Below are 21,930 nucleotides of genomic sequence, written 5' to 3'. Positions count from 1 at the left end.
CAGATAGCCAAGCCTCTCACTGGTTGTGCCATTTCTAAACTGCTCCCCTTGCGGAACCGAGGAGGGGAGAAACACACAGGCACCCACTAGCTTACCCTCAATGATTTATTTCGTGAATGAGCTGGCTGTCACCTTGCCGAAGGGGTGGGGCGTCAAGTGGCTGGGACACCAGATGGAGAAGTTTGCTGATTTCCTGGGGCACACACTGCAGGTTCTAGAGAGCCAGGGCACCAGGCAGTTGGCACAGTGGGCATTTATTCTCACTGCTTGAACAGGGCTGTCAAGAAAGCCTAATGGCTTCTCTAAGCGGGGTCTAGGCACCCAAAGAGCCTGGGACAGAAACTGCTCCCTGATCGCGCGCCCAGTTTCCTGGTTACCTGGAAGCCTCAGAGATAAGAGATAAGCTGGGCCTGCAGGAGAGAGGGAGGATGTCTACATCCGTGGCCTTGGGACCCTGGGCTGTGGTTCCGAGCTCCTGTCCTGGGCCTCTGCGGGGGCTGTCCATGTGGGGGAGGGGTCGGAAAATGGGAGCAGATGGAGTGTGTTTATCAATCGGGTATAAAGTGTTTTCTGGGTGTTGTTAGTGCTTTTACTGATCTGTTTGACCCTCACTTTTTTTTTTTTTTTTTTTTTTTTGTCTTTTTAGGGCTGCACCTGTGCCGTATGGACGTTCCCAGGCTAGGGGTCAAATCAGAGCTGCAGCTGCTGGCCTACACCACAGCCACAGTAACACGGGATCCGAGCTGCATCTGTGACCTACACCATAGCTCATGGCAACACCAGATCCTTAACTCACTGAGCGAGGTCAGGGATTGAACCCGTGTCCTCATGGATACTAGTCAGGTTTGTTTATGCTGCGCCACCGCAGGGACTCCCTTGACCCTCCCTATTATCTTTCTTTTACTGATGGGGAAACCATGGCACAGAGAGGTTGGGAACTCGTCCCAGGTCACACAGCTAGTGAAGTGGCAGAGCTGAGACGCAAACTCAAGCAGCCTGGGTCACAGCCGGGGCTCTTACCCACTATACTATGGTCGCTGCAGGAGACGCTGTGGCTACCTCCCCTCCTTCCTGCCCACCTGAGGATGGGCCTGTATGTGGGCAGGGGCCCAGCTTTCCTCCTGGGCCTCTGGCTGTGATGCTGCCTTCGCTCAGCTGGATGTAAGCTCATCCCAGCTGGACACAAAATGCCTCAGGTTGAGATACTCTCCTGTGTGGGTGCAGGTGTGTCTGTTCGTGTGTGTGTGTGCGCGTGCCTGTGGCTTACATGTGTGCGGGTGTGCAGCAAAGGGGGACAGGGGACTCTGGGGACAGGGGCGGCACAGCCTCACCTTCGAAGAGGAAGGTCTCGTTCCAGTGGGGGTTCAGGTTCTTCCGCTTCACCTTGGTCTCCAGCTTGTGCTTCTTGTCTGGCAGCAGGTAGATCTTGACGAAGGGGTCGCTGGTGCCACTGAAGTCCTTGGCCGGCAGCTCCTGGGCCTTCATGATTTTCACGGTGAGCGTGGACTCCTGGAAGTTGTAGCCGACGCTGAACTGGATCCGGCCCAGGTTCTCTCGGCTGCAGCCCTCGTGTGCCTCGTCCTCCTCGGAGCCTGGGGAGAGCTGGGGGCACGTGGGGGGGGGGGTCAGGCAGGGTCGAGGCGGATTCTGCTTCCTTGAAGCCCCCTCCATGCCCAAGGCCAGTCCAGCCACCGAGAGCTGCCTTCTCCCCCGCCGGTCACCGTGTGGGGCTGATGGGGACACATGGTGCTTTGGCATCTGGCTGAGGATGCTGACGTGGAGGGCAAGGGCCTCACCCAGAGTTTCACAGTGAGGGCGGGGCAGAGCCAGGACCACCTGTTTCCTGACCCCCAGAGCAGGGTGTGCCCCTGTTCCCAGCCTCTCTGTCCTTCAAATCCGGGGTCTGCCCCTCCCCGACCCCTGGCTCCACCACCACTGGCTGCTTTGCCTCTCTGAGCCCCCTCCTCCGCCCTCCCACCCTTCCACCAGGGGGAAGGACCCTGGGGACCCCTGCTGTGAAGTACACCAACACACACAACCCGGGCTACAAAACAGATGAGGGGGATTTCTCATCTCGAAAGAGTTTACCATGCTATTTCTTTGGAAAGCGACTCTCCGGAGTTCTGGGGATGATGTGATTTACAAAACCAGAGAGGCACGTTTTCTTGCCTGCATCCTCATGGATGCGAGTTGGGTTCCTTACTGCTGAGCCACACGGGAACTCTGTCTCTCTTTTTATCAGAAGTGTTTCATGGGAGCCTCAAATGACGGTACTGCCCCTGGGCTGAGGACTCCTGGAAGGGAGGCTACACTTGCATTCAGTCCCCATCCCCTGGGCGGTGGCCCTTTGGCCCTAGGGGCTGACCCAGACCTGTCAGTCATGGGGAGCGGCATGGGCGTCACATTCCCAGGATGATGTTGAAATAATAGGAAGTATTTGCGGGGGGGGGGGGAGTATTCCAGTATGTTCTCAGCTGTGGCTGCTCGTCTGCGACACCCGGTTCTAGGTTTTGGCATTCTGCCCATCCCCCAGCGGCGTGGGTCCTGCTCCAGGTTCCATCCCAGATCCCTCCCTAGACACAGGGGTCCACATGGCCCAGGCACTCCTGTCTCTAAAAGCTCCCGAAGTGGAGTTCCCATTGCGGCTCAGTGGGTTAGGAACCTGACCTAGTGTCTGTGAGGATGCAGGTTCGATCCCTGGCCTGGCTCAGTGGGGTGTGTTAAGGATCTGGCATGGCCTTGAGCCGATTTGTAGGTCGAAGATGTGGCTTGGATCTGGCATTGCTGTGGCTGAGGCTGTGATCAAAGGTGCCCTTCCAGCTGCCCTCACTCTCACCCTCAGATCCAATGTCTCACACTCAGCTCCGGCCACACACCTGGGCCCGCCAGGACGTCGGAGGGGGGCTGAGCTGCCTCCCCTGCTCTTCTCACGGTGGAAGAGGGTCCTTCCAGCCCCACCCCTTGGCCAGATCCAGGAAACCCTGCTAGCTCTACCCAGGCCCACTGAGCATCTGGCTTTCCTACCCAGCTCCAGTTTCCCTCTCATGCTCCTTCCCTCTTCTCCAAGCAGCCCCACTCCCTTTGAGCCTCTGTTTCTGCATCTGTAGAATAGCACCACAAGACAGACCTATGTTATGGGGTTCCAGGGAAGGTTAAGGGGGTCCACATGTCTTCTGTGGTCCTGCTGTGCAGCCTGGCCCCTTCTGGCAATGGACCGAAAGCCTGGGACATGCGTGAATAGGCAGTGCCTGCCAAGACCACTTGCCCCTCGCCATTCCTTCCAGAGTTGGGGAGACCCTTGGGGTTCTTCGGTGGTGCAGCAGGTTAAAGATCCTGCGTTGTCACGGCAGCAGCTTGGGTTCGATCCCTGGCCCGGGAACTTCCACATGTCATGAGTTCAGCCAAGGTAAATAAATAAATAAATAAAGGCAGGGAGACCCTTGCAACTGGAGCCCAGGTGGCCCCAGCCCCACCTGAGGTCCCTCGGGTCTCTTGGCTCTTGCTTCCCAAACAAGGTAGTCTAGGGTGGGAGGCCCGAGCTGGGCCAGTGGACTTCGCCTCCGAAAGGGGCAGTGGCCCTGTGCCCACTGCCAGCCTTCCCAAACCAGAGCCCTGGGCCCTAATTAACCAGCTGGGGCAGCTCCTGGATCTGTTTCCGTGGCAACCAGGCCAGCCACCCCCACTATGGGCTGGGGGAGGTGCTGCCTGAGCCCCAGCTCTGGTAGAAGCCAGCAGGGCAGAAGCAGCTCGGATGGCGGTATGGCCAGGCCTCCTCTCCAGCGCCCTCCCCTCCGTCCCTGTGAGGCCATGGGTGCCTGACCCCTGTTTCCTAACACCTCCCCCCTGCCGCCAGCTTCTGCCAGCCTGGGGCCTGCAGATCAGCTGATGGTTTACTTGGCCCAGTTTGTCCTGATCATCGCTGCTAATGCCAATGAACCAGCTTTGGCCAAGGGCGAGGCCATTAGATCCCGCCTGCCCACCTCTGAGCGTCCGCTGAGCGGGTGAGAGGGTGGGGGGGCTGGCACTTCCTCCCTCCGCCAGTGGCAACAGTGGCGGCAGCAGTTGGTTCCTCCCTGGGGGCAGCAAGGGTGCAGGCAAGCTGGCTGGGAAAGGGCCGTCCCTTCTGGGAACCTGGCTACCGGGAAGCTGTAACCAATTAAGAGGCTGCGCAGGGAGGCTGGATGGACGGTGGTGATGGCGCATCCAGAGGAGAGGCTGGCTGGGCTGGCTGGGCTCATCTCCCCGGGTGGGGAAGGACAGACAGGAAGATGGAGGAGGACCAGGCACGCAGGGCCTAGGGGGCAGCGAGAAGGAGGGAGGTGGGAGGCCCAAGGGAGACCAGATCTGGCACAGGGAAAATCTGACGCTCTAAGCTGCTTCCAAGAGAAATGCAGACTTTGGGGCCCAGAGTGGGCCTGCTGACTGGGAATCTGCATTTCGTGGCTGTGCCTCCAGCATGCAGAAGCTCCCAGTCCAAGGATCAAACCCGTGCCACAGCAGCGACAACGCCAGATCCTTAACCCACTCATCCACCAGGGAACTCTAGGAATCTGCATTTTAACAAGATCCTCTGGTGATTCGGGTGCTGTCACAATTTAGGAGGAGCTGGGCTAGACCAGAGCAGTGGGGACTGGTGGTCAGAGCGGCCAGAACCCAAATGGCAGGAGGGTGGGGCCTGGGGCTCCAGGGGCCTCAGGGAGGGTGGGGGCTGCAGTGTCTGAGCAGTGGACAAGGGAACTCTGAATTGAATGATGTTAGGACTAGTGAAGGCCTGAGAGCCCACCAAGCCCCCTTCCCTCTCTCTGTCTCTGTGGGAGGGAGGGGGAGACCGGGAGGAGGGATGGAGGAGGAGGAAGGGGGCCCAGGTCCAGGGAGAGGAAAGGCCTTTTCCCCTTAGGAACTAGCAGGCACCAGCTTCCCCCCTCATGTCTTCTCCAAGCCTTCCTGGAACTTTTGAGCTGCCAAACCTCTGACTGACTCCTGCCTGACACCTCCGGCTGCCCAAACTCAGCAGTCTTGGCTTGGGGCCCTGGCGACCACACCCAGGAGCTCTTTGGAAAGCACAGGTGGGGCAAAAGGCCGTGACTCACTACTGCCACCAGGGGGCGCCACATGAAACCACAATCTGCCTTAGTGAAAACACCTCAGACCCAGCTGGGATCTTGGGAGGGTGGGGTGTGGACAAGAGAACCCCAGCCAGCTGCTCCCCCACAGGGACCAGGACCAGAGGGGTTCTGCTCTCCTGATCTCTCTCTCTCTCTTTTTGTCTTTTTTAGGGCCACAGGTGCGGCGTAGGGGGTTCCCAGGCTAGGGGTCGAATTGGAGCCGTAGCTGCCAGCCTATACCACAGCCACAACAACACCAGGTCTGAGCCACATCTGCGACCTACACCACAACTCCCAGCAATGCCGGATCTTTAACCCACTGAGCGAGGCCAGGGATCAAACCCGCGTCCTTGTGGATACTAGGCGGGTTTGTTACCGCTGAGCCACAACAGGAACGCCTCTCCTGATCTCCTTGGATCTCAGCTGAACCCCCAGCAATGGGAATATAGGACCAGCTCCACTGGGAGCGCCACCTGAGAACTCCCCTCCGCTCCAAGAAAGGGGACACTCTTCACCCCAAGTCCTTGGTCCATTAGCCTTTCCTTCCAGGATCATGCAGGTTTTCTCAGCCCCTGGCTCAACTCAGAAGGGGACTGGAGGAGAGTGGGGATTCTTTGCTTCCCTTGACAGAAGAGGAAACTGAGGCACAGAAAGGCTGTTTGGGTGAAAGAGCTGGAAAAGACCCCAGGCCGGGCTCACTCAGCCACCACGCGGGCTCCCCTGCACGACTCCTACGCTGTCCCCAGGCTCCACATGCCCCCCTGCCACCCGGCCCTCCAGCCCTTCTCACCATGAGCATCTCACTGGTGAGGGAGTTGACGAGGTCCGAGACGGAGGAGCGAGGCTCGGTCCGGCGGTCAGACTCATCGTGGGGCGTCTGGCCCGGCACCGGGGCTGTGTTCACTGCCTTCCCTCCTGCGGGCAACCTGGGGGCAGACGAAGCCCGAATGAGGATGGACACAGAGGTGGGCTGGGCTGGGCGCCACGGGCCTCGGTGGCGGCAAGACCTTCTGAGACCCAAGCAGCTGCCCCTTCCTACAGGCCAGCGGGAGACTTTGTCCGTGGAAGCAGCCGCCTGACTTGCCCGCCTGACTTCCCCGTGGGTGCTTTTTGGGGCAGGGCTCCCACTCTTCCTGTTTCCCAGAACCCAGCCTCCTCCAGCCCCTGCTTGTCCCAGCCTGGGAGGGAGGCTCCTGAGATGGCGTGTCCAGGTCACTACCGCGTCATTATCCTCGGTAAACACGCCCAGAGCCCGTCTCCCAGAGGCCCCACCTGTTTGTTCAGGCTCAGCAGGACACACAGGTGCCCTTCGGACACGAGTCTGATCGGATGAGGCCAGGACCACTGTGTACACAGCTCTGTCCGGTAGAACTTTCTATGTCCACATGTGACTATTGAGCATTGGCAATGTGGCCAGTACAACTGAGAGCTGAATCGTTACTTTGGTTTGACTTAAACTAATTTAAACAGCCACCTATCCCATAGGGCAAGTCGATTCCCCCTCGCTCCCCAATCCCCACACTCCTTCAGCCCTGAGAACTATACATTGGATAAAGCTCTCACCCAGGGTCAGAGAAAGACGGGGTACCACCGAAAAGCCCCAGATCTGACAGTTCCAATCCAGGAATCCAGGCCCCATCGGCACCCCAACTTATGCATCCCCAGAAAACTGGGCTCTCTGGCTCAGGGGCTGAGTGGTGAGCCCAGGCCCCATCTAGCTGGGGCTCAGGAAGTTGGCACTAAAAGCCTGCCCGGGGGGACCAGGCTGGAACAGCCCATGAGGAGGAGAGGTGGGGACAGGCAGTGAGGAAGAGACGGGGAATGGGGAGCATGGGGCTCAGGACAAGCTACAACAGAATAGCTTTGAGATAACTACAGACACAGACTCAGAAAACACACGCAGGCTGGACACAAGCCATGGCCCTCGGCACGGACCAGCCGCCAGCACACAGCTGGCTTCGGCAGGCAGACAGACATGCACGTAATATGCCAGACCCTGGAGGGGAGACGCCAGGACCCAACAGCAGAGTGTGCGTGCACATACACACACACATACACGCAAACACACACACGGATGCACGCAAGCCCCACAGACACCCCAGGGCAACAGAGAGAGAATGGGGGCGGTGGTGGGGCAACCAGGCAGGTCAACCAGAGCAGCGAGATGACACACACACACAGCGATGTGCACACTTAGGTCCTGAGAGGAAACACATTTGGTGGGGGGGGCGGGCATGCCAAGGTGGGCATGTGAATTGGGACACACTGAAACAGAAAAAGCAGGGAGCGGTTTCAGGGACAGACACCCTGAGAATAGATGCGCGGTGCACCTGCTGTGAGGACCTGGCCTTGCCCGGATGACACCGAAACGTCCCACCCCACCTGGGACACGTAGGGCCCCCTCCCTGAGGCGTGGCCACAGCAGAGCACGCGCACACACAATCACGCGGACACGTGCTCACGCAGACAGGCACGGGGAGGAAAAGGAGACTGAAATAGCTGGAGAGGTAAAGTCAGGTTAAAAATAGAGTGGGAGAGGAGGAGAGAGCCGAGATTGACTGCCGAAGGTATGAGAAAGTCGGAGTTATTTTGGCCACACCACAGCGTCAGCACAGCTGCAAAGCAGCCTGGGAAAAGATGGTCAGCGCCACGGGAGCTCTCGGAGGTCACAGGACAGAGAGAGACAGAGAGACAGGAGCTCAGAGGCAGAGAGTGAGAGACACACGGAGGGGCCCCGTCGCTGGCCCAGGGACATCCCTGTGAGAAGCAGGTGGGAGGAAGGAGGGGGAGGAAGAGAGAGGCCGAGAAAGGTTAGTTGGAGACGAGTGAAGAGGCTGCAGCGTGGACAAGGGGACAAGGAGGAGCAAGGCGGCCGAGAGGAGAGGCAGAGAGGAGGCGGGGGACACACACCGGGACGGAAGAAACATGGTGGCTTTGGAGCGAGGGGAGCAATGGGGTGGCCAGGTCCAGCCCTGCCTCGCCCCCCACTCCAGTGGCGGGGGGGGGGCGGGGGGGCCCACGGTGGAAACCATTTGGATCCCAAGGAGCAGGGAGGAGGGGAATGGCTGAGAGCACGATGTGCATGGGTGCAGGGCCAAAGGGGTGAGGCGGACACAGCATGGCACAGAAGGGGCACAGCAGGCATGGGAGCCAGGGGCAGCTTGGGTTTCTCGCCCTCCCTCCCGGGACCAGGAACATGCTCAAGTTCTTGGGGCACAGCAGAATCCTGGATAGGGGTGGCGGGCTCCAGGGCCACCAAGGACCCAGGGAATAGGGGGCAGTGACTTGCTAGATGCACCCCCACCTTGCTTGGGACCTGGAGTGGCCATGTGGTCCAGGACCCTCCTGTCTCCCAGGAGCCTGCTGCTGACAGATCTCAGGGACAGAATGTCCTTCCCAACAATGGCCACGGGCCACCCACCCGTTACCCCGGAGACATTGGACCAAGGGGTCAGCTGGGTGGAGAAGAGGGCACTGGTCGAAGGGCAGACCCCTGGGTCTGGAGGCAGAAGCTGAGGAGGAAGCTGACCCAATCCCACATTCCAAGGTCCATGCAGCCAAGACCCCGCAGAGTGGCGCCTAAACTGCCTGGTGCCTGGTAGGTGGTACCAATGCCAAGGCTGGGGATGGAGAAAGTGCTGGGCAGGAAGCACCCTGGCAGTGACCAGTCGCCTGGGAAACCCTTCAACAGCCATGAGAAATGAGCTTCCAGGATGGGGTGGGTGTGACCAGGTGGCAATGGCCTGTGTCTACTCGGAAAGTCAGGCTGTGTGGAGGAGAGGGCCAGGGGCCTCCACCTCCCCACCCATCTTTCCCAGGAAGGCAGAGGACCACGGATGTAATGATTGGACAGGATGAAAGTGTTAAACTATGGAGTGAGACCCAAGTGGCAAGGAGGTAAAAATAGGCCGTGGGTGAAAATGGTGCCGGTTAATTAACATGTGGGTGATGCGAAATCTCGTTTCCAGCCTGCACCTGCTCCCTCACGCTTCGCACCTTTCTCGGCAAGGGGCTGGGGTTCTTAGCGGGCTTTCGGAGGGTTCGAGTCCCCTCCTGCAGCCTCGGGCCCGTGGCCCCTCGGCTCTCTCCCCGTGGCCCTCTGTCCTGCCTGGGGCCCAGCTCTGAGCCCCTGGCCCAAGAAGCGGGAACTCTGGGCGCCATTCCTCCCACATCCCATGGCTCAGGGTGTGACCCCCCATTTGTGTCACCAAGGGAAAGAGTCGGTCTCACTCTCCCTTCCCACTCTCTGCGGACTTCTGGCCTGGCCCAGCCCTGGCATGCAACTGTGAACTTGGGATGGGGAGAAATAAGAGATTTGGTTGTCAGAAGCCACTTGGAGGGATAGGCAGGTCAGCTAACTTGGCCTGTCCTTCCCCCCCAACCCCACAGGCCCCTGGCAGCAGCCTGGGACGGTCCCTTCCTGCACCTTCGGGCCTCTAAATGAGCGAGTGTCAGGGTCCCTGCCTGGCTGACAGGCTCTGACAAGTGCCCCAGCCTGAGGGCTTGCTCCCTCGTTAGAGGCTTAGCATGTCCGAGCTAGAAGGGGTCACCCTGGCCAATCCTTCATCTGACAGATGAGGAAGCAGAGGCCCAGAGAAGGGCTGTGACTTGCCCAAGGTTGCAGAACGAGGCGCTGGCAAAGCCACAGCTAGAAGGAGATGGTCTGACCGCCAGCCCGCGTGTTCTTCTGTGGGCCTTTGGTCTGATGAAAAGTACACCTGACCAAGACAGTGAGCCCTCCTCCCATGATCGCAGGTGTGTGGCTGGCTCAGCCCAAGGCCAGGTGAGAGGAGGCGGCCAAACCAGGTGCAGGAACACCTGGCCTTAGCTAGCGATGCTGCCTGAACCCTGGGACCTCTGACGGTGCCACGTCCCCTTCCCCACGAGAGAGCGCCACTCCCTCCCCGAGACGGGGGGTCTCAGAAGGTGCTTCCCTGTGTTCCTGATGGTGGGGCAATGGATGGCTGAATGTCCGGCCCTCTGCTGTGGCCACACGGGGTACTCCCTGGGGGAGGGCTCCCTGCGACAGGAGCATCTGCCCGCTCCTCTCACCTCCCACCCCCACCCCGTTCCCTCTCCTGGTCCCTTGGGCTCAGGGGCTGTCTTTCTGCTTCTCTCTGGTCACCAGGCCTCTCCCATGTCTCTGACCCTCCCCACCCGGGGCTCCTCCCCCATATCAGCCGAGAGCAGCCAGGTCACATCTCTGCAGGGGGGTGGGGTGGGGTGTGTGACCATCACCCTGGCGGGACCGCCAGGCAAGAGGGAGGTTGAGGTGGTGGGGATGAGGGAGAACGGGCCGGGGGCCCCTCCCTAACATCCCCGCCGCCCACCAACCGCCGGAGAAACTGGGATTTCTGGGTGGGGTGGGGCAGAGATGAAAGATGAGGGCATAGCAGAGGGGAGCCAAGCAGGAGGATGGGCCAGAGAGGCTGGCTTGCTCCGGGCAAGGGCGGGCATGCCCAGGGAGCAGGCTTGATCCAGAATGGTCCCAGGACAGTCACACTGGCCTCAGACCCAAGGGACACCCCCGAGGTGGCATGTGTGAGGGCACCGGCTGGGGAGGGGGCCGTCCTCCTGCTCCAGCATCCGCTGAAGGCGCCTCCGCCTCATCCAGCAGCTGGCCGGTTGAGGCCGGCAGCCTCTCCGCGCCTCCGTGTCTGCCGCTGCTGCCGCCGCCGCCGCAGGCCCTCGCCTGTGCTCGTACCTCTTGTCCCCCTGAGCGTTCTGGTTCTGCTGGGTTCCTGGGTTTTGCAGATCAGGGATATTGGCAAAGTCATCCTGTTCCGAAAGCCCTAAGACCAAGGATAGCACCACCATCCGGCCTTCCCTGCCCGGGGGTGGGCAGCCCACCAGCCGGGGTGAAAGGAGGAGGCCCCACGGGCGGGGGCGGGGAGGGGAAGGAGAGAGAGAGAGAGAGAGAGACAGAGACAAAGAGAGAGAAGAAAAAAGCGTAAGAAACTGGCCCTGCGGAAGAGAAACCAAACTTTAGCACTGCGGATAGCTGGAGAGCAGAGGGGGAGGCGGGAGGCAGGGACGGAGGGGAGGCATCCGCAGCCTGAGACCCCAGCTCGCCACAGGGAAGGGGCTGGGCAGAGGCCTGGGAGATGGCCTGGGATGGGGGACGTCCCGAGGAAACACGTGGGGAAGGCTGGGGGCTGTGGGGAGCGGAGCCCGGGCCCTGGGATGTGGTCCATTTCCAAAGGCTGGTTCACCTCCGGCTGAACCAAGGCCAGAGGCTATTGGCTCAGACCACCTGGGCCCCTGGGAGGAGAGGGAGGGCTCTGTGGCCGTCTCGCTGTAGGATGCGCGGGCAGGTTTGGGCTGCCGGGCGGGAGGTTCTCGGAAAGTGTGGCAATCCAGTGGGCACTGCACCCGGGGAAGCCCCTCCGAAGGGCATCTCGGGGTCATGGTTAGCCAGGGATGCTTGATGCCAGGAGCGGGTCTCAGGCGCGCCCTCCCCCAGGTCTGTGGACACAGGGCCCGTTGGAGGAGGTAAGCCTCTTCCGGCATGCGGCGTGCTGGCCATCACAGGCCTTCTCCACGGTCCCCTTCCTGGTGATGGGGATGCTCCCTTCCTGGATCTTGGAAACCACTAAGGCTTTGGGGTCCAGTTGAGGGATCTTTCCTTGGAGAAGTGGTTCAGGAGGGAGAGAAAGTGCAGGAAGCAAGCAAGGTCTGGAGCAGTCCTGGCAGGACTCGAGGGAGCCTGTGTCCACAGCGAGGACCGTCCAGAGGGACCCTGCTCTGCGGGAGGCACCGTCCAGGTGGACCAGGAGTTGACATGCGGGTGGCAGCGTGGGGCCAGAACTCAAGGCATGACATCTTTAGTGTGGAGCTTTCTCAGAGAACCGCTGGGCAACTGCGGGGCTGCCTGCCCTTTTCAGGGGGAAAGGGCCCCTCAAAACCGTCGGCTGAGTTTGCGGGCGTCTTCTGGGTGCTTTGCAAAGCTCCTCCAGCAATGGGTTCTCATCTGAACAAAGAGACAGGAATTCTTGGATGGGGCAGGTGGGAAAACATGTCCCAAGAAGGGCCTCGAAAAAAGATGATAAGCCCGATGGAATGTTCTGGAAGGTGGGAGGTCCCAGGTCAGGAAGTCGGGCACTTCAACCGCCATGCAGGAGGGCAAGGTTCAGAGAGGAACTCCTGGCCATGGCTACTTCCCAGAGAGGTGGTCAAAAAGGGAACCCGACCAGTGAGCCATGATGTCCGAGGGGAGGGGTGGGGCGCTGGGCTCTTGGAAAATGGGCGGTGGCCATGGGGTCCAGACCTCGGAGACAGCGTCTGCTTTGTCTTTGCATCATTGTCCTGGTGTGGTCACTCCAGACCGACACTCCCACTGGCATCGAACTTTCGGGAAACAACGCCCCCCCACTTCCCTCAGGACCGCATCTTCATTTTCTTTGTAGTCCCTGCCCACCGGTACCGTTTCAGAGTTGGGAAAATTCCATTTGGCTATTTGGGAGCTGGTTGTGCTGGGGGAAGGCAAAGCCAACGAAAACATGTTTTTCCCTGGTTAATGCATCTTTCAGATACTCCTTTTGCTCTTAAAATCGAACTGGCTCTTCTGCCTAAGTTCCTGATTTGTCATCCTCCCTGGCGTTGACCAGCCACAGGGGCGAGAGGGAGGGGCAAGAGGAGGACAGAGGGGAGAAGCTGGCGGCGTTGGGGGCGGGGGGTCACATCCCGAGGCAAGGAATGCCTTCTCCCTCTGAGGGGGGGATGTTGGGGGGCACCTCTCACCCTGACTCTCTACCTGAGCTCCCAGCGTTTGGGGCAAGAGAAGGGTGTCAGAAACATGCCAGCTAAACCATCAGGCAGGGGTCAGGGGCCGATGGCAACTGCAGCTGGTGGCCTGTTTTTGCACAGCCCACAAGCTAAGAATGGTTTGTACATTTTTAAAGGGTTGTTTAAAAAAAAAATGTGATTGAGAGCACATGTCTCAAAGCCTGAATTATTTATAATCTGGCCCTTTACAGAAAAAGTTTGCAGACCCCTGCTGTGAGGGGCTGCAAGTGGAGGAGGAGGTGGGGGCTTGGGGTGAGCCCTGGAGGCGGCCAGTAAGGGAGGGATGTGAAAGCTGGAGTGGGCAGAAGGGCAGCGATGCTCATCAAATCCCGCTGGCTAGAGGCTGCGGGTGGGGAAGAGATGGTACCCAAGGGCTTTCCTGCCGCTGGCTCCTTTCTTCCCAGAGCCTGGGCACAGCCCCTGCCCTGTGTGATGGCTGCTGGACTGAGATGCAGGGGGGTGGCTCTGCCGAGAGCAGCCTGAGGTCAGGAGGCGCAGAGGGGTGCAGGGTTCCAGCTGGCTCTCGGTTCTGTTCAAGCCACAGCAGAACCAATCCCCACCACTTTCCTTGTCCATGCCAGGACCACAGCATCCGTCCCGGAACAAACCACCGCCTGGAAGCCAGGAGGCTCTGCTGGCCACCTTGTCTCATGCTGGCATCCGGCTGGATTCCTGGGGGTCCTTGGGTGGGGAAAGCCCCAGTAGATGCGATGCCCGCTTTTGCCAGGTAGAGTCACAGGCAGCATGTCCTGTCTGTCCAGGGCCACAGGCCTCTTGCATGGTGATGGGAAGCTGGCGTGGAAAAGTGTCTTCCTTTCGGGCGACGCTCCCAGGGGCAGCACTCCTGACCGCCCTCTCGGTGTTCCAGCCCGAGAGGCAGGATGCTCCGAGGGACTTGCTTGCCTTCCGAATGCCCACATCTGGCCAGGGAGCTGGGCCTTGACCTTGGCCTCTCCCTTCCTCCTCCCTTTCTCCTGTCCCAGGCTTAGTGTGCTGGTGGTCTCCTGCTCCGTGAAAAGTGCTCCCAGGAAAGACCTAGGCGATGGGAATAATCCCCAGAGCCTGGAAGGAAGGTCATGTTAGGCCAGTAACGTCAGGGACTAGAGCCCAGGCCTGTCCTGGGCTCTGAGAGTGAGTGTAGATGCCCAGGGGGACACCAGGGCGGGGCCCTGCCAGTGGGGGCGGGGCAAGGGGGCACACGGTGGGGGGTGGAGGGGACACGCACAGCAGAGGGACGGGCTAAGGCCAGGCTCCTACCGGGTGTGTTGTCACTACTCTGACCTGTCCACGTGAAAGAAAGCTCTGATTCGGGCACATTTTCTTAAGCTTTGGGGGCAACCTCTGAGGTTTGTCCTCAGGGAATGGGTCATGGCTAGAGCCCGGCAGGCGCTGGAGGGCAGGTGGCTTTAGAAGGTCGGAGCAGCGTGGAGGACAGGGCCCCGAGGAAGGGACAGGGGAAGTGGGGGGGGAGGGAGGAAGTGCGGGGCAGGGCGATGAGCAGAGTCTGGTTACAGGGAAGACTTTAAACTGGAGGGGAGGAGGCAAAGCCTGGGCGATGGGGTGAAGGAGGCCAGGTGAGGGAGGAGAGGAGAGAAGTCACGGGAGCGCAGGGAGGCCGGGAGCAGCCTGGGACTGGCCGCGAAGCTGAGAGACAGACCCGAGGGCCTCAGTAACATCCTCTACTGTCTCCACTGACTTTTAGGGGGAAACGTCTCCAAGCCCCAGGGGACTGAGGGGACTGGGCTCCTCAGAAGGGTGGCTCAGGTACAAGTCCTTCGTGGGGGGGCGGGGTGGGGGCACTACTTCAGGCACGAGCCACGAGAGACGGGGGAAGGGGCGGCCAAGTCTGCAGGGCACCCTGCCTCGGAAGACGGAAGGTTCGGAGTCCATCAGGGCCAGCCGCTTCCAAGGAGACGGGGAGGAAAGAGGCTGGGTCGGGGAGGTGGGGGCCGGGCCGCTCAAGGGGGGGACTTACAGGAAGGATTTCATGTCCAAGCCTCGGTTTCGAATCTGCCCCACCACGTGGTCCCAGCTGCCCGGGTTGGAGCGGCTGCGGCCGCCGGCCGGCCGGTACTTGGAGCCGGCCGAGGAGCCCTGCCGAGCCTGGCCCCGGCCATAGGCCCGGGGGTTGGGGCCTGGCCCCGAGGCCGCGTGGGCCTGCAGCTGGCCCAGGCTCTGGCTGGTGGTGGGCTGGCTGGGCTGCCGGCCCCGCTGGTGCTGGCTCAGCGGCTGCTGCAGGCTCTGCTGCCGCATCAGGGTGCGGGGTCGCTGGCATTTCGGCTCTCCCGTGGAGCTGGGGATAGACTCAAGGGTAGTGGCCGTGGACAGGGTGGAGTCCTCGAAACTTGGGGCGGGTGGAGGAGAGGAGAGAAAGGAGAAGCAGGTGAAGGGATCACAGTGGAGGAGCAAGAAGCCTAGGGCCAGGACCAGGAGGCCCCAGTGCAGGGCGCGCTCTGCCGGACCTCGCCGGACCTCCATCGCAATTGTCGCTGCTGCCACCGCTGCCGCCGCCACCACCACCACACCCAGGAGGCCACAGAGCCCTGCGCCCACCCTGAGGCCCCAGGTCGGCCCCGCCTGGCCCCCCACCCCGGCCCTCGCTCAGCTAGGGCCCAGGTACCTCCTGTCTGATCTGAGCCGACCTCTCTGCTGGTCTGAGTGGGCGGTGGGAGCTGCCAAGGCTGCGTGGTGAAGGCGGGTCCCGGGGCCCTGCGGCTGCCTGTCATGCTGGAGTGGGAGGGGGTGGAGGGAGCTGGGCCACCCCCTCCTGCCGTCTCACTGGGGGACCCCAGGAAAGTCTGCCTCTGTGTTCTCAGTCCTACTGGCCTTTGGAGACGCGAGGAAATCCAGGCCAGCGCAGAGCTGGCCTAGTAACGCGTGTGAGTCCGGGGATGGCAGTTGTGAGGCTTTGTCCTCAGAGGCTGGGGCATGTCCTCAGGCCCCCTGACCTCCGCCCTGTGGCTGGTGCTGCCTCGCGGGGTTCGGGCTGTGGCACGATCTTTGCCCTCCCTCTGGGGTTCCTTGTTTCTGAGCCTTAATGACCTCTCCTGGTATCTGGGGAAGGACAGACTCCCGGTCGGAGGAGGGGACCCGGCAACCGCTGGGCCACTTTGCCACGGTTCTGATGAAGAACGGGTCATTATCCTGTCCTCTAGGCATTTTCCTGCCTCGTGGGCCACCAGCATCTCTGAACCATGCTGGGAGCAGGGCAAGGACAGACAGGAGGCCGTATGGAGTCAGAGAGACCCAGTTCCAACCCCACCTCTGCAGCTTCCTAATTGTGGGACTTTGGAAAAGGGAGTCGAATCTGTAAAGTGGGATAAAAAATTCCTGAGCTGCCTCCATCACGGGGTTGCCATGGGGACCTAATGAGGTCAGGCCCAGGGAAGTGTGCTATTGGTCAATTCTCCCTTGCGGATGCTGCCAGGGTCTCAGGAGGTGGAGGCAGAAGGAGTCAGAGACCCCTGGCCTTCCCGGGGGCAATCTGCCTGCTTTGTCTCCTGGCCCCAGACTTCAGCTGCAGGCAGGGTCAGGGACTCAGAGGTCCCCAACCTCCTCTTTTTCGGTTCCTTCCCTCCATCTCCCATTCCAGGGGTCGAGGGCAGGAGTCGGCAAACTGTGGCCTGTGGGTCAAATATGGGCTGCCACCTGCTTTTGTAAATAAAAATTCACTGGAACACGGCCATTGTCACTAATTTACATCTTGTCTGCGGCTGCTAAGGGGCTCCAGGGGCCAGGTTGAGTCATGATAAAAAGAGACAATGCGACTTGTATTTCCTTTCCGGCCCTTTATGGAGATCGCAGGCCACCTCCTGGTCTAGGGCCACAGGGCAGCCAGTACCCCTGAGCTGCTTGAGGGGGCCCCCAGGACCCTTGGAGCCACTTTCACCACTGCAGCCAGACCTCAGCCCGACTCACCCCCTGAGCCTACCCTGGGAACCAAAAGGACAACAGTTAGGCTGCCCCTGTGGGCTGAGAGAAAGAGAGAAGAATGGGAGCAAAAGAGGGAGAGACAGAGGATAGGAAAGAGAAAAGAAAGAAAGCAAGTGAAGAAAGAAGAGGAAGGAAGGGGGGGAGGAAGAAAGAAAGAAAGAAAGAAAGAAAGAAAGAAAGAAAGAAAGAAAGAAAGAAAGAAAGAAAGAAAGAAAGAAAAGAAAGAAAAGCAAAACATGGCTTTAGCTGGGGTCTTGGGACGGGCAGCGGCCTTGCCTGGCTCAGGCCTGGAATCGGGGTGACCATCAGGGGCAGGCCCAGGCCTGGCTGGCCAGGTAGGCCCACAGCTCCCCCGGGGGCCAGCCACGGAAGGGGGAGGACGGCCCTTGGGTGGCAGCCTCCTCCTTCTCCTTGCTGACCTCATTTTGGTTTTCTATCACATCCCAAATTAGTCCAATTTACAACCTCTCAGTCACAGGAAACTAAAATTGGTTCCTCCAGGCCTGGAGCCAGCGGATGGCATGGAGGCCTGAGCCAGCCTGGAGTCTGTGGCTGGGGCAACCTGGCGAGGGCGGGGCCCTGGGCCTGGCTCTCTGAAGGGGTGTGGCGCTTCCCTCGGGGGCCCTCCTGAGGCTCAAGGTCAGCGGAGAAATCGGCTGGTGCTCCCTCGGGCCACCAAGCAGATGGGGTCTCAGCCAGGTGGCCCATGCTGGTCCCGACGGCGGGAACCACAGGCTTTCTGAAGAGAACCAGCCCAACCGCGAAGAAGGGGTCAGGGATGCTGGCCTTCTGAGTGAGAGGCTGCTCCATTAGCCAGGAACGAGGCAGTTCTAAAGGCTGAAAATGGAACCTACGTCCCAGTGGGTGAGAACGGTCATAGTTCAAAGGATTTAGAGCCTGGAAGCCTCCGCTGTACAGAAATGGAAGGTTCTAAGAGCCAAGATGAGAATCAGGCTGCCTCATCGGGGATAAGGAACATGCTATCTGTTAAGAAAAGGGGCAGACCCTATGCCTGTTGCTCTGGGGAAGGGACTGACTGTTTGGCCAGCTCAGACAGCTATTACAAAGGAAACGGCTCTTCTGGCTGATGTCCAGACCACCCTCATTAGAAAAGAGAAGTTAGCGGAGGCTCAGCAACCCAACCTCCAAGAACACACAATCCCAACAGGTGACGGTGGGACAGCTCACTGACCAAGACGGGGACAGCCCATGGGGATGGCTGAGATGAGGATGAGCCAATGGGGCCTTCCTGGCTGCTCATGGTGGGCTTGTGGAACAGATGGTGTCATGGTGCAAGCAAGACTGGGACAAGCCAATGGAGTCACCTGATGGTCGAAATGAAATGGCTCAACGTCTGGGTCTAGAGCCCTCTGCTGGCTGTAAGAGGGAACAGGCTGAGAGTGGGTCGGCTCCCCAGGGATGGATGGTCCGATGGCTAATAACCACGGCCTGCTGCCCTTGGAGGCTGAGATGGGGCGGCCAATCAAAGAGGATGGGATGACCCAAGGACTGAAATGAAGCTGCCCTGGGGGCAGAAAATGGAATGACCTGGTCACTGGCAAAGAAAGAAAGTGATGGGGCAGCGGCCGGAGGCGGAGATGCACAGTGCACGGCTGGCAAGGACGATGGGAGTCTCATGAAGGGATGGGATGAGCCAGGGGCCGAGGACGGCACCTCTGGGGGCAGCAGTGGGCATGCCAGGGGTCCCTCTGTCCACACTGGCGGGGGCAGGCCCGAGCTCACGGCTCCGGCGGCCGTGGGGCCATCACTCACTTGGACAAGTTGAGCTTCCCGGCGGCCAGGTGGCTCTGCACCGTCCGCCAGCGGCCTCTCCCCGCCTTGCCACCGCTGCCCGGCTCGCTGGGGGCAGCCCCGCCGCTTCTCAAGGCGTCCTCTCCGGGTGGCGGCACCGACGCCGGCTTCTCCCCCAGCCGGCCTTCCCGCTCCACCGCCAGCCCCGCCGCGGCGGCCACTTTGGCGCTCGCCAGGAGGGTGCCACTGGAGGCACCACGAGGCAGCCGGGCCAGAGGGGCACCGGGGGTGGCGGTGGGGGAGAGAGGGCAGGCCACACGTGGGGGTGGGGGTGGAGGGGTAAGAGGAGGAAAAACAATGACAGATAAAAGGAAGAAAGAGACAGAGAGAGGAGGAGGAGAGAGACAGACGGACAAGAGACAGACAGAGAGAGAGAGAGAGACATGAGCACTGCAAATGGGTCACCAGCAGAGCCTGCAGAGAGGAGAGAGGGGACTGGGCGGGCCGGAGGGGGCGGGGGGGTCGGAGAACAACGCACCACGACAACGGAGGGGGACCCCCCTCCCCACCGCCTGGGGCAGGGGCGGCGGGGGTGGGGGGAGGGCAGCCACCTCCAACTCTATCCCACAGGACAACGAAGGGTTAACGACGGAGGAAGAGCGGGCTGTCCAGGCCAGGAGGCCCCCAAGGCAGGGAGAGAGAGAAAGCCGTGTTAGTCAGAGTTCATCACCACCACCGCCAATCACCGCCACCACCGCCAGGACCACCGACCACCACCAGAGCAGCCAGGGCAGCAGCACACAGCAGGGAGGAAGAAGCGAGCCACACCGAGAGGAGGGGACCAAAGAAAAAACCAAAAAAAAAACCAAAACGGGCAACCCCATCCTGACTGCACGGGGGGGGGGGGGGCCACGGGGACCAGCTGGGGGGGCCGGGTGTGGCTGAGGAGGGGGAGGGGCGCTCCTGGTGGCTGGCCCTGGGGGAGGGGACAGGAGAGGGGCAGGCAGGCGAGAGCGGGGGCAGGAGGGGTTGCTCGTCTCCATGGTCAGCCTACCCATGGGGTGCGCGGGGAGGGGGGGGGCAGGAGGAATGAGGGGCCGGGAGGGGGGAAGGAGGGTGTGCGCGGATACTCGTACGTATGATCAAACCAGGTAAAGTCACTCACTTGAGGGACAGTCGTGGGTCGCCATAAGGGGCGTAGGGTGAAATGTTTAGAATAAACTCCTTGGGAGGGTAGGAGCTCCATTTCTGCTGCACTGTGCTCTCATTGTTATTCCAAAAGTCTCTGTCTAGATCGCTGGAGGGGCAGAGAGAGAGGGGAGAAAACAGGGAGATGCAAGAAGAAACAAGAACCACAAGTCCTGGGCAGGCAGAGGGGCCCGGGGCGCAGCGGGAGGGGCGGGCCGGTCGGCTCCTGCGGGAGGAAGAGAGGCGGGCGGCACACGCACACTCGCACACACGCCCGCACACACTCGAGGGCGGGAGAAGGCACGCGAAGGGAGGCACGCTGCAGGCGGGCAGACCGGAGCCTCGCACCCGGGAAGCTGGTGGGAGAGAGAAAGATGGTGAGAGAGGAAGGGAGAAGGAGAGGGGGCCGGGGTCACCGCCGGGGGTGGGATGGTGATGACGGGGCGGGGGGGGGGGGAACGCGGGGAGGAGGACAGGGTGCTGGTTTCTGGCTGGAAATTGCTGAAAGGTCGATCAGACCCCGCTGCCCGCTGGCTGGGCCCCCTCTCTTGCCGAGGCCCCGTTCTGGAAGACCTGAGGTTCTCCCCTCCTCCAGCTACCTCACAGGGCTGCTCTGGGGACAGGCTCAACTCCCCGCCTGCCCTTCTCCTCCTCTCACCAGTCTGAGGTCCTCCTGGCCTCCTCTGCTCTCTCCCCGCCTTGGGAGAGGCTGGGGTGCCACCCTCGCATGAGATTGGCTGGATCTCAGCTGAACTGAAGACACTCTCTGCTGGTGGCCAAAAGTGGTGGCTGGGTCACCCCCGGAAAAGGGAAGTGTCTCCAGGCCTCTGACCTGGCTGAGGGCGGGCATGAGCAGTGGCACCAGGAGCCCTTCGGGTGGAGGAGGCCTGGGGCAGGCATGGAGGGAGCCTGCCCTTCTCTGGGCAGACGAAGGGCAAGGCTCAGCCTCAAGCCTGTGGCATGTACCTGGCCTGCCCTGTTCCTTTCCAAAGAGGAGCTGCTGGGACTGGTAAGGGACCGTGTGTCCCAGTCTTCCCACCCCACCCTGCTCCTCCTGCGACATGTCCTACCCAAGAAGCAGATATGCTAGAAGCACAGAGAATGTGGACACCTTCGCTGGGGTAGTTGGCAGAAGCCTCGTCTGGCAGAAGACATGGCCTCGAAATCCCGGGAGCCAAGGGCAAGGGACTCCACCAGCTCATCAGGCTCCTGGGACCCCAAGGAGCAGAACTCGGGCACACAGGGAGAGGCGTGCAACTCCTAGGCCCAAGGAACATTCCAGAAAGGAGCCAGGCCTGAGCCCTCAGGAACGTGGCTACAGGAAGGGGCACAGAGAGGCGTGTCAAGGGTGGGCCTGGCATGTGCTGAGACCGTGCCGCTGCTCAAGGCCAAGGTGAGGGCAAGGAGGGAGGGCGCTGTCGGGAGGCACAGCCCCTGAGCCTGGAGCAAACATGTCCTTGGCTGACCTGCTTCTCCCCACACCACCCCCAGCATTTGACCTGGACCCTGGTTTTCAGCCTCAGACTCAGGAACAAAGGAGAAAACCAGGGAGAGAAGCTAAGCTGCACCTACAGGCCAGGAGGAGACGGCGGCTCTGGCCTGAGGGTGGACACGGGCCGCCTCGGAACTCCCTGGTGTGGACAGTCTTGGCTAATCCAGAGAGCACCTTGGGGATGTCTTAGAGCTGTCTCCGTGCACAGGATCCAAGGCCAAAGCCCTGAGCCAGCTCACAGGGGCAGTGAGGGCCCGGGGTGGGGGAGGTAGGATGGGCCACAGGGACAGGCCCCTAGAGGGGGGAAGGGTGCTCCCTGGGAGGCTCCCTCCACAGGAGATTCTATTCTCAGCAGACACCCCCTTTGGTTCCCCCCTCCCAGTGTAACAGAGAGATGAAGCACTTGGGAGGCCTCCCCCCTCTGCCCCTCCAGATCTCCAAATCGAGGGTCTTCTGACCCTAGGTCCTAGAGAGAAAGAGCCACCCAGGGTCATCCCCTCCAGGCTGGTCTCCCACCCTGTGTTGCAAGGAGCTCCAGGGGCCCTCAGGCTGTGCGTGGCAGTAAGTACCAGAAAGGAGCATCTTTTTTCTTTTTTTCTTTTTTTGGCCATGCCTGCAGCATGTGGGAGTTCCCGGGGGCCAGGGATCGAACCCATGTCACCGCAATGACCCAGG

General features: G+C 60.9%; 1 protein-coding gene across 1 annotated transcript in view; it reads right to left on the bottom strand.

Moving 5' to 3' along the window:
- Positions 1–21,930, bottom strand: part of SYT7 (synaptotagmin 7) — a 64,955-nt gene that overhangs the window by 10,201 nt on the left and 32,824 nt on the right. Inside the window, exons 4-9 of the mRNA XM_085010944.1 lie at positions 19,741–19,872; positions 18,597–18,821; positions 14,866–15,234; positions 10,810–10,932; positions 5,896–6,031; positions 1,332–1,602 (exon numbers count right to left, since the gene is read on the bottom strand). Coding sequence (XP_084867070.1) covers positions 1,332–1,602; positions 5,896–6,031; positions 10,810–10,932; positions 14,866–15,234; positions 18,597–18,821; positions 19,741–19,872 — 1,256 coding nt within the window. The remainder of the gene's footprint in view (positions 1–1,331; positions 1,603–5,895; positions 6,032–10,809; positions 10,933–14,865; positions 15,235–18,596; positions 18,822–19,740; positions 19,873–21,930) is intronic.

The sequence above is a fragment of the Sus scrofa genome, chromosome 2 (assembly GCF_054392235.1).
Source record: "Sus scrofa isolate SSC_HxYL_T2T_F1_AM1 chromosome 2, Sscrofa_HxYL_maternal_Yorkshire_Landrace_v2.0, whole genome shotgun sequence".
Lineage (NCBI taxonomy): Eukaryota > Metazoa > Chordata > Mammalia > Artiodactyla > Suidae > Sus > Sus scrofa.
The sequence above is the reverse complement of the archived record's forward strand: the minus strand, read 5'-3'. Positions and strand labels throughout refer to the sequence as shown.